This window comes from Mercenaria mercenaria, chromosome 7, assembly GCF_021730395.1.
Source record: "Mercenaria mercenaria strain notata chromosome 7, MADL_Memer_1, whole genome shotgun sequence".
Classification (NCBI taxonomy): domain Eukaryota; kingdom Metazoa; phylum Mollusca; class Bivalvia; order Venerida; family Veneridae; genus Mercenaria; species Mercenaria mercenaria.
Window position 1 is genome coordinate 22693479 of NC_069367.1, and position 14993 is coordinate 22708471.

Below are 14993 nucleotides of genomic sequence, written 5' to 3' on the forward strand. Positions count from 1 at the left end.
GTACAGTGATGTGTTCAATAATTTATATTACGTCATCGGAATTTTGGAGGACCCTACTAGGCAAACTGCACAAAATATAAACTCCCTCCGACCGTTATGCACACGATTTAAGAGTAACGCACCACGGCGTCTCACACTTAGCAGTAATCAACATCAAACTGAAAAGCCCAGTGATTGACTGATGATGGGTCAACCACCAAATCTATACTGTGCTATAATATCTTTGCATGATATCATCTGTTGGACGGTATTTGTTAGATTCACCATATAATAAAGTTTCTTTCAATGCGTGCAAACTAAGATTCATTTTCCCTTGAACAGTGATCTAGATTAAAATTTTGCATTTTCCCGTGTTATCAATATTTTGTATATATGTGTAAAATACGAAGACTTACACCAGTTGTTTCATGCAATTTAGTTATTTATTTATTTTGTTGGGTTTCACGTCGCATCGACACAATTATAGGTCATATGGTGACTTTCCAGCTTTGATGGTGGAGGAAGACCCCAGGTGTCCCTCCTCCGTACGTTATTTTATAATGAGCGGGCACCTGGGTAGAACAATCGACCTTCTGTAAGCCAGCTGGATGGCTTCCTCACATGAAGAATTCAACGCCCCGAGTGAGGCTTGAACCCACATCGATGAAGGGCAAGTGATTTTAAGTTGACCTTAACCACTCGGCCACGGAGGCCCCTCCTGCAATTTAGAGCACCATTTTTTTAGCATGTGGGACGTGGTCTTTGATATAATATTCATTCATGTTTCCAAAACAACAAGGACAAATGATGTTTGTTGTACAAAGAATGAAACGTGCATACAGCTGATCGGGAACAGAATCAGAAGAACTTCACACGGGGCACATGTTGCCCTTGATAGCGTCAAAAGTTGTGTGTGTGTATTTTTTTTCTTTTTTTATAGGGTTAAACGTCGGACCGGCACAATTATAGATCATATAGCGACTTTCAGGCTTTGACGGTAGAGGAAGACATCAAGTGCCCCTTCGTGCATTATTTCATCACTGGCGAGAACCTGGGTAGAACCGCCGACCTTCCGTATTCAAGCTGGATCGCTTACTCACATGAAGAATTCAACACCCCGAGCGAGGCCCGATCCTACATTGATGAGGGGCAATTGATGCTACGTCAGTGACCTTAACCACACGGGCGCAGAGGTCCCTGTGATTTCAAAACAAGGAGAAACTTTTAAGCAGTGCATAAGCCTAGTTTTTTTGTTTCTTTTTCGGGCAGAATGGAAAGACAACACAGAACACAGTATAACAGCCGAGTAAACATAATCATGAACATGAAAACAGATAAAAGAACACACCACGAGCTCTTCCATGTACTATTACTATAAATGCATACTATCGGGCGTCACGTCTCATTTTATTTCTTGCATTATTATATTGCAGACTATTTTATCTTGAAAATGTAATCAATCAAGCTGTCATTCTTTATTGGATATTACACTACATTTATCTCTGAAGCTACTGTAAGAAAGGCGATTTGAGAATAAATTTAAAGATTTTAAAGTTTCAGTACGCGTCTTCTTTGTTTGTTTGTTTTGGGTTTAACGCCGTTTTTCAACAGTATTTCAGTCATTAACGGCAGGCAGTTAACCTAACCAGTGTTCCTGGGTTCTGTACCAGTACAAATACAGTGGACAAGTATGTTTTAATATTGCCTTCTTTAAATATTCAGTCTCTACAGTGCCATTAAAGTTTTTCTACGCATTGTGAAAATGATGAATGGTAGATATATTCGTATTGTTTAATTATTCCGGTTTTATGTCCATCTCAATGCTCTTAGCTCTCAACTTCAGGACTCTGCTATCATCTAACTTGTCCATAACAATATAGTCAGAGCTAGTTCCTCCTCTTAGTATATCCATTTCCATATCTTTAACTTGCATTTTCCGTGGAGAGAGGTCATCGACAGAATGAGTCACCCTAACGTCGTCGTCTTGATTGTGTGCCTCATTACTGATTCGGTCATCGCTTTGTTTATTATCTACGAAAACAGCATCTCCAGTTTTATCATCAACATGATTTCCCGCTTTCGGTTGTTTGTCAATGACTCCATTTTGCTTTTCAATCACTAGATCAACATGGAATACATCCACCTTTATATCATCTAGTTTGTTGTATACAGTTTCTGGGAGATGGTCATCGTCCTGTTAATCAAATTAAAATATTTAGATATAAAACAAAGTTATAGATCTATACACATATTTTGTATACCTGTATGGCTAAAAGAAAAAATTCCCTTATAACGTGTTCAGTTCTAGAATCTGGAAAAGGTAATAGGTTAGGTTGATATTGAGATAGACGACATACACAGGAACAGTGTTTTAGTTTCTTCCATTATCTTAATTATGCAGTTAAAGCAAATGTTATAATATTCAACATTCTGTTGCATGCATTGAATCCAATGAGCTAATACTTTCCTTAGAGAAACTGTTCCGCTTAACTAATCAGATCTCCGAAAGAAGGAATAAAAGCGTATATGAGCCGTGCCATGGGAAAACCAACATAGTGGGTATGCGACCAGCATGGATCCAGACCAGCCTGCGCATCCGCGCATTCTGGTCAGGATCCATGCTGTTCGCTAATAGTTTCTTCAATTCCAATAGGCTTTAAAAGCGAACAGCGTGGAGCCTGACCAGACTGCGCGGATGCGCAGGCTGGTCTGGATCCATGCTGGTCGCAAACCCACTATGTTGGTTTTCTCATGGCATGGCTCATATAGTGTCTTGTTTAATTATAATTTCAATCCGTTCTATTCTACTTCATATTAGATTCAGACCAAAGCAAACCATTTATTTAATAAATAGTATTTATTGTATAAAACCCAGACTTTACCTCATCATCTTTCTCGAAGTGGTATCCACACCTCAATGGCCTACGAATACATTCAGGTAGAAACGGGAATAGACTATCATAGAATGGTATAAGATACTTTCTTTTCACCTCTCCAGGTTTTTTATAACCTGCAATGACAATGAAAATCGAGAACATAATTATTCTTTAAAGTTATGCAATATTCCAAATCGTATATTGTAATGTGTTATATATAAAAAGAAGTGAAATTGATTACAGACTTACTAAACGATTAATATTCTATTAAACGGCTTACCTGCAATTTCAAAACTGTATCATTTTCAAGAAAAAGTCAGATTTTTTTTTGTATATCACCCCACCCACAACAAAAAGATGACCTTTTCCTAGTATGAGATTTAGTCTTTTCGAAAAAGATTATACACATAACATACCATAACACCAACATAACATTTATTACAAATATTACAGGAAATGTATCATAATCAATGAAATCATCACACAATCAGTCAAAATAGTAACTGTCACTTTAGCTTTTTATGTTAATGTATGATTAAAATAAACTAGAGAACTCATTTATGCATACATCATACATCATAGACACTTAAACACGCCAAAAATTGAAGTTCAAAAATAAAAAACAAAAATTATAGGCTTTGAAATTACTTTACTGTATACGTTAATCAAGAGTATCATGAATGGCATTTCAAAAGGAAACATTTAATTTCCATTACCTGTACAAAATGAAATGATTGTACCAAAAATCATGACTTGTAAAACACCAATTGGGCCAAACCATTTATACGACACCATAAATAACCGTCTAAATCCCGATCTGAAAGGTACGTTGGGGAATATTAAGAAAAGTATGAACCTCATAGTCAAAGTCTAGATGTCTGGTAAACGTTCGACCCTACCATCTATATCTATTTTAGATTGCAATGATAAGAATTGACAAATACTTGAAAATAAAATACATAATTGTATTGCAACGCAGCAGTTGATATTTCTATTCTAGAAATGACATATTACCCAGTCAGCTACATAAGCCAGCCAGCTACTCTGTCTTTAAGTAAGTGTTATCAATTATTGTTACATGAAAACATTTGTAGGATCATACGTACAATAGTGCATATAATTCAAACGGTATAATGTATTGCTAAAACTGACAACGTAAATAATACTTTGGCACCCGATTTACTATGTACTAGAGCGCATGAAAATACGTGTAAAATGCTGTCGGTTTTACGTCAACAAAAGAAAAGTACCTACGGTTCTGGAATACCTCGGGCAACAGTCTCTACAGCACCCATGGAGCTCGCTAAGGTAGACATCGTTGATGTAAAATTTGCCAGTGTAATCCCTGTTGTGTTGTTAGCCATTGTCATATTAGCTACAAAATTAGCAACTTCTATCGCCGGACAAGAATCTATTGGTGCAGATGGAAGTCTTGTGTTCTTTACCGCGCCTTTTGTTGTCATTTGTCCCATTGCAATAATAAAAGTCACGATGGCTGATAAGACGCTGCCCCCGAATGCTCCCTTGAAATAACAGTTTATACATTATAACAATGATTCATAAAATTTCTATGAAGTTTAATTACCTTAAATCTGCGTTTTATATAACAGTAGCGCTAGAGAAAGTATTTGTTTGCTCGCGTTCATTTTAACATTATGGAAATAACTTAGACTATAACGATTTAAGAGAAATGATTACACTTGTTACTACAGCTTTAGAGCATGCGAGGTGCATGTAAATCACAGGTCGGGGATTGAACTGAAAGCTCATAGCATAAAAAGGAGTTGGGAGAGTTTTCCGTTCAGCCTTCGATATAGCTACATATACTGTAGGAGGAAGCGTGACTAGGCAACATATTTTCAGTAGATTAAACGACATAAGTATTATGCATTTTGACTAATTTATTGACCACTTTGCATTTGTCACTGGCTTAAGGATAACATGGTGTAATAGCCATATTTCATATCTTGTAACTGGATGGTAATATTTAAATGAAATTTGGTCACTTTAAAGACATTTAAAAATTAAAAACGTTTCCCCGAGAGATTTTTCAAATTTTATCATTCTTTGGGGAGATAATCGGTATATGAAGTTAACATTGATGCCCATGGGAAATATATAATTTCTTTGATTATGAGAATCTGAGCTTGAGTTTCGAGAAAAATTTTGCGGTAGAAAGCTGCATTACATGATTCTGATACAAATATCAAAAAGAAATCTAAAATTCCCCGTAGGGAAAAGGAGAAAAATATTTTTTTTTCTAGTTTTCAGGGGAGATTACTCATGAAAACCCCAAATTATCAGGGGAGGTAATCTAAAGGAAAGGAAAAAACTTCTGTCACTATATAACTTGTCAATATGCACCTTATTTCTATCGTTTGACATTTTCAAAGCTTACATTATCAAGTTGTATGTACGCTTTTGGTGAAATTGAGGCCTATTACGGGTAGTCATCCTTAATTTGAGTGTCGTGTTACGAAATGAAGAAATACAGAAGCTGAAACAGTATTAAATCTACATAAATTCTGTGTTAGTAGGAAATACTTGAAAATATAATATATTACCAATATCTTGATATATTAAATCGTACTGAATCCAAAAATGCAGAAATATACATGTTACCTTAGCATTTCCCCAAGGACAAAATGCTCCAAACATAAACAATCCACTTAGGGGTCCACTAAATGCTGCTAAAAGACTTCCTGATATCTGTGGAATGTTTATGGAAAACCAGTGTAAGATATTTTATAATATTTATGGAGTACATGATTACGTAATTTGAAAATCGAAGGCATGTGCGCAGCGTTTTATTTCCTTTGTGATTAAGGACTTCAGTTAATCTTCGTTTATAAAACAATGTCACGTAAGCCGATGCTTGGAAGCTTGAGGGGTTACGCACTTTTCATTACCTCTATGAACAGATTGCTGCTGCCAAACACCTTTGTCTTGATATAATAATAAACATTTCACTACATGACTCCTTATGTAAAAGGTGGGTCCATAGTCAGTGTAACTGACCGGCCTATAGTTCAACACAATTTTGCTAAAGTAAAAAATTGAGAAAAAAAAAACAACTTTGAAATGCATTGCCAATATCATGTCACAAAACATTGTCTGAATGACTTGCCAGTCAGTAGTCAAAACAAGTTTTTACTTTTGACTGGCAAGCCTTCAGAAAGTGTATATTGGTTCAAGGATATATTTGGTACAAAGCATGAAGATACGAAAAGCGACACGAACTAACATGTACATATCGTGTTAATTATAATGCTGTTTTACTCACTTTTACTAAAAGATGTTTTAGATTTGATAAGAAACCTGTGCTTATTGTATGGTTCTGAAGCCCAGAAAAGATACTTTACATAAATTCATTCGGGTTTGCGTTAAAAATTGAGATTATTACAGGAGTGTCTATTGAATTTGTTTAACGAGTTGAATAAAAATAATAAAATGCGAGACTCGCCTTTTTCAATTTTGAGTTTGAAACATTCAAGACACACATTCTTTTAATCACGTATACGCTTTTCAAGCTGAAACATCAAAGTTTCTTATTTTTGACCTATGAAAGACCAAGTAAATTCGTCCAACGTCTTTAAATGATGTCAACGCCAAGGCTTTATTACACTAGTGTATTACCATTTATGTAGTGGTTTTATTTCACCCCAACAACGTCAAACATGTGATAATACAGAATTGTTTCTAAATTCGTGTTTACCTGAATTAATGTGCCCCCTATCAAAGCAATCATAAATGCAACAACCGCCGCCAGCACACCAAACACTACGACTGAAAAACACGAACACATTTCTGTACGTATATTTTGTATATAATAATTGTTTGTCCGGAGTGCAGAGTACGTAAGAAGCCTCCTACGTTTCATTTAAGAATTAAATGCTATTTTTGTGCGTTTAAACGGGTATAAACCTCATTGGGACTTCTAGTAAATCGATTAATCGTGCTACACGCACAGAAAATAGCATTAAATGCTTATATTTACATTTTACAGTAGCTTGCTACAAAAATAAGTTGCCTGTTTTCCGTGCGAAAAATCAAAATAAATTTTGGTTTATTTTCAACACACAAAATGACCCACCGAACTGCAATTCGCTTTCCGATAGAAATACTCTTTATTACAAAATGTGCTTAAATCCAGGAAAAAGTCAAGAAGTCGTACCGACCGTTAAACAATGAAGGAGGTTAAGTGCTGCATTGTGCAATAAACCACGTTTAAGCAAGGATTGTACCTTTGCCAGTTACACGCAAACACGAAGACAATGATTATTTGATAATTAAAAACGTTTATATTCCATTTATCTTGGACAGAAATGCCAATAATTGCATTTACATACCAGATATCTTGGAAATTATTGTAGCCTTGAGCTCCGACATAGGTTTTACATGCGGTTTCAAAAGATCTGTCCATAACAACGCTGAAAGGCTACTCAATCCAGACGATAGTGTACTGAAATAGCACAATGGTATGAAAAGTGAAACAAAATAAAGAAACATCGTGGCAGAACAGTATATAGTTAAACTTATATGAATTGACTTATATTTCTTTCCTGGAGTTCATGCATGCCTGTTAAAACCTTGTTTTACAACGCACACATTTGATAAAAGCATTGTTTTCGTTTTAACAAAGGCTTTACGCAAATGAAAAATACACATAAATTCATTACATTTTTACAGCTAGGCTCAACAGGAAACCGGTGATCAAATAGTAAAGTCTTGTATGTTTAGGTCTAAATATAAATTTATTGCACAAAGTCACTGATAATTATGACTGGGAGCTCTTTGTCAGAGACTGATTTAATGAAAATGAACAAGGTCATTAGGTGCAAAAAGGACTACAATACTAAGATTAAAAGCATAGAAATAGATTGCCGTTGCCAGCCGAGCAGCGAAGAGAACAAGACTGGGACCAGGATGTATTATAAACAGATGGTGATTACTCTAGAAACTCATTTTTAAGGTAGAGTAATATTGTGGATTATTTTGTTGGGTTTAACGTCGCACCGACACCATTATAGGTCATATGGCGATTTTCCAGCTTTGATGGTGGAGGAAGACCCTGATGCCCATCCGTGCATTATTTCATCACGAACGGGCACCTGGTAGAACCATCAACCTTCCGTAAGCCAGATGGATGAAGAATTCAACGCTGCGAGTGAGGATTGAACCCACATCGATGAAGGGCAAGTTAGTAGAATCAAGAAGTTATGGTTCCTTGTAGGTTGGTGGGAGATGGTTACAGTCAACTGTACCACAATGATTTTCATTTAAGAGAATATGATAAGGGGATGTTGGACACAGCTTTCTTCAAGGCATTGCCAGTTTAAGTATTTTAACATTTGGGCGACAATGCATGTAAGGCCTAACATTTCGCATGCGTGTGGAACTGTTGATCGTTGTACTGGTCAATTTTTTGTGCGAAGGATTTCGATTTCTGCCAAAGGTTCCAGCCAGATAGGAGAGCAATATTCATGCTGCGGGTGGTCGTAGATGTTGTGTGATGTTTCTTTTATTTTCCTGTTGTTAGTTATTTGTTTTTGATGGTATGGGGCAACGTGTTTTGACCAACCGAGAACTTCAATTTAAAGTGTATCCCATGTATGTTGCAGGTTCTGATATTTCAATAGCTTTGCTTTAAGGTGTATAACTTTAAGTGACTGGTTTCTGTTTTTGTGTAACACTCAATACCTCATGCATATCTAGGTTGAACTCCACTAGCCAGTAAGATAACAAAAACAAAGTCATCATTACAATTGAATTATTTATGATAAGCAAATAAAAACCAATCAATTTTTACATTTAAATAAAATACTTTGATTTTTACCTGAGTGATGCACTGAAGAGGGAAGCCATAAAAAGTCCCGGCATTCCTGGTAGATGTTTGAATATGTCCATGACCATATAAGGCACAATCTACTCAAAACATGGATACTCAGTAACAGATAATATATTGGACTCTTTTTAAGATAATTTCAGATGCCATACAAATATCTACATTCAAGATAATGCCCGTCCGCTTAGTTCAGTATATACACTACTGGATGCACATACTATTAAACATGGTTTAAAACCCTGTAAAATATCCATTAAAATAGGAAAAACCGTTAATTAACCCCATTAATTCTTGCACCACTTTATTTAACAGGTTTCACAATATTAATGGGTTACATGTTAAAATACCATTAAAACACCCATTTTTGACCATGAATCATGCCATTAAAAATTTAGTTTGGTAGCTAAAAGAGTTAATGGCTTTGAAAAAATAGTGAAATTCTGTATATTTTGAATTTAACAGGATTATTCCTTAATTTTGATTTTATGCCCATTATATGTTCAGGTTCTGTACGATTTCATTTAAGAGTAAACTTAATGGCCCTTAACAGCAATGTGATGCCCATTAAATCCTACATTCTGTAAAATGTGATTCGTATATTTTCTTTTTTTTTGGTCTTTGGCTTGCACTCCCATTGAATGCTCATAATTCCAGTCCCATATTGTTCTAAAATGGACTTTAATCACAATAAAAACTTACTACTCACACATCGTCTATAATTTATCATGATGTTATATTTAGCTGCATTAAAGTTATTTCCCCTTGATGCAGTTACGCCATTTTTTTTAAATGTTTGCCAAATGTGTTCCTACAAAAAATCTGATTTATGTCAATGAAAGTCGGATGAAAACATATTAATTTATTTGATAACATCAATCTACATTATTTTGGTAAGGGTAAATACGAATTGATGCATGCCATTTTTTCTGCTTTTTGTTTTTCCTGTCCAAATAATCAGCATTTGTGTAAGAAAATGGGTGGGTTAAGGAATTTACATTATAAAATGTGTTCAGACCAGTTTAGATTTTCAAATTTTCCAATCCTTGAGTAGAAACTAAGGTTTATAGAGAAGTGAACAGTACACATGTTTATGAAGATTTACAGTATTATTTAAATTCATTTTGGGGAATGGAACAATCAATCGCTTCTTCGTTCCAATGAATCAAAGAGTGTGGCACGCTTGATTGGGGAGGGGGGAAGCTACTTGTGGTGCAATCGCTCAAACATTTGCTCTTAGCAGTTTAAGTGCATGCCACCTGAGCATAAAGTACTGAAGTAGAGCTGAATTGTGATTGCCAATTGTGCGCTGACATTGTCATCAACAGTTGATTTTTGAATACACCTGATGCCTAATGTCTGTACCAATAAAAACTCAATATGTCTGTCATATTATAATGTTGAATTGTTAAAACTACCCACATGGTCACTTGATCTTTTAAACTGGTACCAGTAAACCCTTCTCAGTATAACACAATACAATACAATATCCATTTATTTTCTCATTTCATATGAACATATGACAGAATAAGGATGCAATATGACAAATGTTTGTACGAGGCTGTTAGGTGTGTTATTTACATTACAAAATAATGAGAGAGAAAAAAAGAAACAAATATTCTTCTAGCATTTTACAAAACAGTACATATGTATAGACATTATTACATGTGTAGTAATACGTAGTTTCAATCAATACGGCAAATATAAATATGAAGTTGATTATATTAAGATGTCTAATTCTGATGGCAAATTTTCATGGCCCTTAATTTGATATACCATTAAAATATTACGAACCCATTAAAATTGAATCTGACATATTTAATAAGACCATTAATCAAATTTTAATAATTAACGGCCATTAACAGATTATTAAAAAAATAATGTCCCATTAGTTCTTACTAATTAATGTGGAATTAAGGGGTATTTTTTTAATGGCACATTAATTTCATGCCAGTTAAAAATTTTCATAGAGTTTTAAGGAGCCTGTTAATTTATTTTAATGGTTTATTTTAAGCAGCTTTTCATGGCCATCAAAGTCATTTTAACAGGGTATAATTTACCAGGGTTTTAATATACTTATCTTATGGCTTTTTAATGTATGGCATTAAAACTATGGTCATGAAAATCCCATTAAATAGTAAGAAGTAATGGGTGAATTTTAATGGTGACCTGTTAAAACTCTGTTAAAAACGTTTGAAAAAATTAAGGCCAATTTTATGACCCTTTCAATGGCATGTGCATGCAGTAGTGGTAGATCGCGGGGTCGTGAGTTTGATCATCGGGCGGGGCGTCTGTTCTCTGTGACTATTTGATTAACGACATTGTGTCTGAAATCATTAGTCCTCTACCTCTGATTCATGTGGGGAAGTTGGCAGTTACTTGCGGAGAACAGGTTTGTACTGGTACAGAATCCAGGAACACTGGTTAGGTTAACTGCCCGCCGTTACATGACTGAAATACTGTTGAAAAACGGCGTTAAACCCAAAACAAACAAAACATTCAAGATAAGGATATTACAATGATTTCACATCAAACAAACGTGTTGTTATTGATCTTTTTATCTGACAGGTCATTCTAAATTATTAGTACATATAATTATTATTTTTATTCTCTGACATTAGAATACATGCCTTTCATAACATAGCAGGACATTCACTCTTAATATCGTTAAAGGAAGACTATTGAACAAAAGCACGTAAAACAACAATTTGTCAATTGAAATATTAATATAGTTCTAAATGTAAACTGCAAAAAAAATTATTATTTACAAATGGGCATAGATGTACAAAGTGAGAATCATTTTAACTAGAAGGAGTTAAAACTAAACATTTTAGGTAAGAAACGTAGAACAGTGCGTTTGTTTTAAAGAAACAGTTAAAGCTACCAACTTAGGCCAAGCCAGATTGATTTGTAGTTCTTCACCCGCTGTGCAGAACAAAATGGAAAAAAAGTTGATTTGCAACTGATCAATAATAAAAAATTGAGTGAATTCTAAAGTTTACTTTCAATTTAAACTATATGAATGCTCAGATAATTTAATAAACTCTACGTCTGCAAGTTAATGAAAATTAGACTTAATATGCGTTTCGGCTTAAATAGTGGCAGAAATACTATAAAATAAATTAAAGTATACCTGGTTCGGATTTGTGATTTGTTTTGATTTGAGAGGGTCACATCTGAGAGTATCATAAAACGCATATGCAATGACCCCCTCAATCCCTGCTAAGGTCACCGATAAAAAGAAGCCCGGTGCGACGAGCATCATTACTCTGAAAAATGACAATTCAGAAATGTTTATCTTACCGTTTTCCAAAATTACACGACGACTATATACAGGTCTTTAATAAAGGTATAGATGATATAAATGTAAATAACAACTTCTGTTTTAATGGGATCTTATGCCAAACTTTCAAAATAAACAGCGCTTTAAACAACATCTGTATATGTACATGTTTGTGTTTATAAAGATGACTTTGTGTTAGGCTAAAAAAGGTGCACAAACAATAAGTGTGTATATTATCAGCATTATGAAAATGAACTGAAAGTATTTTTGTAGTAGAGGTGTCTGTCCTGTTGGATGAGTGCAATGCGTAGAAGATTAAAGGGCTACGTAGGATTTGGGCCGATTTTGGCCCCCACCTAAATGATGATGAAATATGTCATATTTTTTAGTAGAATGTGTATATTTACTGAAAATAATAGTAAGAATCTGCAGAGGCCATTATTTAATGAAAATTCTATGCTGCATTATATGCTATTGTTCATGAATAGCACCAATCTTACATGGGGGTATACTAAATGAATCGGCCTAAATAGAATTTAAGAAAAGTTCTATGACTTATGCATTTCATAAATATGTATACATGCATAACATATAATATATAAATGCATAAACAAATGGCACTATTGCCATAGAAACGACCCTTATTAAGGGAGATAACTCTGAAAAGCCTTAAAACTCAAAATGATTTAGAAATAGCATCATCTTTGTTGACCTCGTGTATCAACGAATAAAAAAATGAAAAAAGACTATTTCTCTAAACAGAGCAGCTCATGCACTATATTTATACATTTGAGAAATATATAATCCCATTTCGTTGCCATGGCAACGTAGTGAAAAAAATGATATTTTTTTCTCTTTTGCACATCTTTACAAATATTATGATCTTTTTTTTACTTTAAAAATCTATTCGAAGCTGTAAATGATTGCCTAAATGTTTCTGTAATAGAATGATTGTATATTCCTGTGTCGTTACCATGGTAACACAGTGAAAAAGTGAGAATTTTTGTTTGTGTTGTATTTTTTGGCCAAACTGATTCCATTTTCTGATGTTTAAAGACTTATTATTGATCCAAACGATAACACAGATATTTCACTAAAAATAATCTTATATACCTCTTATTGTTACCATGGTAACCTAATGAGAAAGTGATAATTTCTGCTTTTTTTGCATATTTGGCACATTTCTTAATCATTTTCATTTGTTTAAAGACTAATCAATGTTACAAAGGATAGCACAGTTATTCCTCTATAAAAAATTGTACATTCTCCTATGGTTGCCATGGTAACATAATGGACAATTGATAATTTCTGCTTTTTTGGCATGTTTGGCACATTTCTGTATCATTTTCAAATGTTTAAAGACTAATCAATGTTACAAAGAATAGCACAGTTATTCCTCTATAAGCAATTGTACATTCTCCTATGGTTGCCATGGTTACGTGATGAAAAAGTGATAATTTCTGCTTTTTTGCATGTTTGGCACATTTTACGTATCATTTTCAAATGTTTAAAGACTAACCAATGTTACAAAGGATAGCACAGTTATTCCTCTATAAACAATTGTACATTCTCCTATGGTTGCCATGGTAACATGATGAAAAAGTGATAAATTCTGCTTTTTTTGCATATTTTGGCACATTTCTGAATCATTTTCAGATGTTTAAGAGTAATCGATGTTTCAAAGTATAGCACAGATACTCCTGTAAAAACAGTTGTACATTTTCCTATGGTTGCCATGGTAACATGATGAAAAATTGAGAATATATGTTTTTTTGTATATTTTGGTCATATAAATATTAGCCACATTTAATAACAAGTCGCATTTTCCGTGAATCCAGTATTTGCCCTTGACTTACTCAAAAATGCAAAATGCTGAAGTGTCTGCTACATCACATTAGCAATTCTTATGTAATGTTCTCAAAAGTTAGTCAGCATGTTTATGAACATACCATCTCAGATAGCTGTAGCTACTCTTGAGGTATTGCCCTGATTTACTTAACATTGCGAAATATTTTTATTATATGGTATCAGCACAGCTGCCAAATCAATTTTTTTTGAAATAGTGGTCATCTACTTTGCATGTCCAATTATCATTATGATGTTTCAACCCTCTGGTCCTGGTGGTTCTTAAGTTATTGATTGGAAACAGTTTTCCATGTTCAGACACCTGTGACCTTGACTTTTGATTAAGTGACCCCAAAAACAGTTGGAGATAGATCTAATCTACTTTGTAGGCCCAATCCCCCAATGAAGTTTGAACGTTCTAGGTCAAATAGTTGATCGAAAACTGGCCCCTGTGACCATGACCTTTGATCAAGTGACCCCATATGATCAAACTTAGTTGATGACAAGTTTTTCTGTTGTATTGGCTCCAAATTGTGTCGTGTGCTCGTGCTGACAGGGACATGACAAGAACTGCAGTGGTACAGTTGATAATTAGTTGTAGAGAAGCGGTATATAAACGGAGACAATTGTATCTTACCTGTCCGATGTAACAATTCTATGTATTTCATCTAACAAATAAGAAAGGAGACTAAATGAATGTTTTTAATTTTATTTCAGATCTATTTTAATTGTATAGTAGCCACATACAATTTTTCGAACTCTTTAATGAACATTAACATTGGAACCATGTCCATACATAATAATAGTAATAAAAACAATCAACTGTAAAAAATCGCGCAAATTGGTAGTGTAAACTACAGAAAAAAACACAAGTGACTAGATTGCTATATATAATATATGCCCATGGGCAACATTTCGAGCCCGCCAGCTGTCAGAAGGACTGTGTTGCACACGACACCCTGTCTCATTGAAGCAGACATTTATGCTAAATCAAAAAGATTGTAAACTGTTTTAAGTCATTTATAGTAACAACAAAGGGAAGTAAATCTTTAAAAAAAGTCTAAGTCCACAAAAAATCCTTACCAGTAGAGATAGGTCATAATACATCTCAAATTGGAATTAACATGTATGTTGTACTACAGGAAAGTGGTCTTGATTTTTTCTACGA

General features: G+C 34.3%; 1 protein-coding gene across 2 annotated transcripts in view; it reads right to left on the reverse strand.

Moving 5' to 3' along the window:
• Positions 1-1439: 1439 nt before the first annotated feature.
• LOC123556001 (sodium-dependent multivitamin transporter-like) overlaps positions 1440-14993 on the reverse strand; it is a 33099-nt gene continuing 19545 nt past the window's right edge. For both annotated transcript variants that reach the window (XM_053547775.1, XM_053547774.1), the window contains 9 exons: positions 11831-11966; positions 8692-8780; positions 7205-7317; positions 6571-6641; positions 5478-5564; positions 4110-4378; positions 3572-3672; positions 2862-2989; positions 1440-2173 (listed from right to left, as the gene is read on the reverse strand). In XM_053547775.1, coding sequence (XP_053403750.1) covers positions 1775-2173; positions 2862-2989; positions 3572-3672; positions 4110-4378; positions 5478-5564; positions 6571-6641; positions 7205-7317; positions 8692-8780; positions 11831-11966 — 1393 coding nt within the window. In that variant the 3' untranslated portion in view covers positions 1440-1774. The remainder of the gene's footprint in view (positions 2174-2861; positions 2990-3571; positions 3673-4109; positions 4379-5477; positions 5565-6570; positions 6642-7204; positions 7318-8691; positions 8781-11830; positions 11967-14993) is intronic.